This window comes from Echinops telfairi, unplaced genomic scaffold (genome assembly GCF_000313985.2).
Source record: "Echinops telfairi isolate 266 unplaced genomic scaffold, ASM31398v2 ScPeMD7_7468;HRSCAF=8506_0, whole genome shotgun sequence".
NCBI lineage: Eukaryota > Metazoa > Chordata > Mammalia > Afrosoricida > Tenrecidae > Echinops > Echinops telfairi.
Genome location: NW_022111369.1, coordinates 24,152,394 through 24,153,383, shown reverse-complemented (window position 1 = coordinate 24,153,383; position 990 = coordinate 24,152,394). Strand labels below are relative to the sequence as shown.

Genomic DNA, 990 nt, shown 5'->3' with positions numbered 1-990 from the left:
TCGGGGTGTCAAACTCTTTGATTGGCTGCTCGCACGCGCCTGCCCGCGCCCGCCATTGGCTGAGCAGACACGCGACCGGCGCGAGGAGGGGGCTGGGAGAGGAGCCTGGGGAGCCACGGTGGCGCGTGCCGCTTTTTAAAGGGGCGCAGCGCCTTCAGCAACCGGAGAAGCTTCGTTGCACGCGACCTGGTGTGTGATCTCGGAGTGGGTGGGGGAGGGTCGAGGAGGAAGAAAATAATAATAATAATAATAAGACGTGGCGGGAGAGACCAGGAGAAGGTCTATTTATTGAACAGGTTTGCCAGCGCTGGCCTCCTGGAGCCCTGAGCCTCCGCGCCCCTGCCGTACCATGTCCCGGCTGCTGCACGCTGAAGAGTGGGCAGAAGTGAAGGAGCTGGGGGACCACCATCGCCATCCCCAACTGCATCATCACCCCCAGCCACCGCCGCCGCCTGCGACCCTCCCGGCGAGAGAACCTCCAGTCTACCCCGCCGAGCTGTCCCTCCTGGACAGGACGGACCCACGCTCCTGGCTGGCGCCCACTTTGCAGGGCATCTGCACGGCACGCGCCACCCAGTACTTGCTGCACTCCCCCGAGCTGGGTGCCTCGGAGGCCGCCGAGTCCCGCGACGAGGCGGACCCCCGGGGAGCAGTGGGCAGGCGGAGCGGCGGCGGCAAGAGCCCCGGGCAGGTGAAAGTGCGCGACCAGCTGTGCAAGCTGAAGGGCGGCCTGGTGACGGACGAGCTGGGCTGCAGCCGCCAGCGCGCCCCTTCCAGCAAGCAGGTGAACGGGGTGCAGAAGCAGAGGCGACTGGCGGCCAACGCCCGCGAGCGGCGGCGGATGCACGGGCTGAACCACGCCTTCGACCAGCTGCGCAACGTTATCCCGTCCTTCAACAACGACAAGAAGCTGTCCAAGTACGAGACCCTGCAGATGGCCCAGATCTACATCAACGCCTTGTCCGAGCTGCTGCAGACGCCCAGCGGCGG

General features: G+C 66.3%; 1 protein-coding gene across 1 annotated transcript in view; it reads left to right on the top strand.

The window, feature by feature from the left end:
* Nucleotides 1–349: 349 nt before the first annotated feature.
* ATOH1 (atonal bHLH transcription factor 1) overlaps nucleotides 350–990 on the top strand; it is a 1,032-nt gene continuing 391 nt past the window's right edge. The window contains exon 1 of the mRNA XM_004703432.1: nucleotides 350–986. Within this exon, the coding sequence (XP_004703489.1) occupies nucleotides 350–986 (637 nt within the window). The remainder of the gene's footprint in view (nucleotides 987–990) is intronic.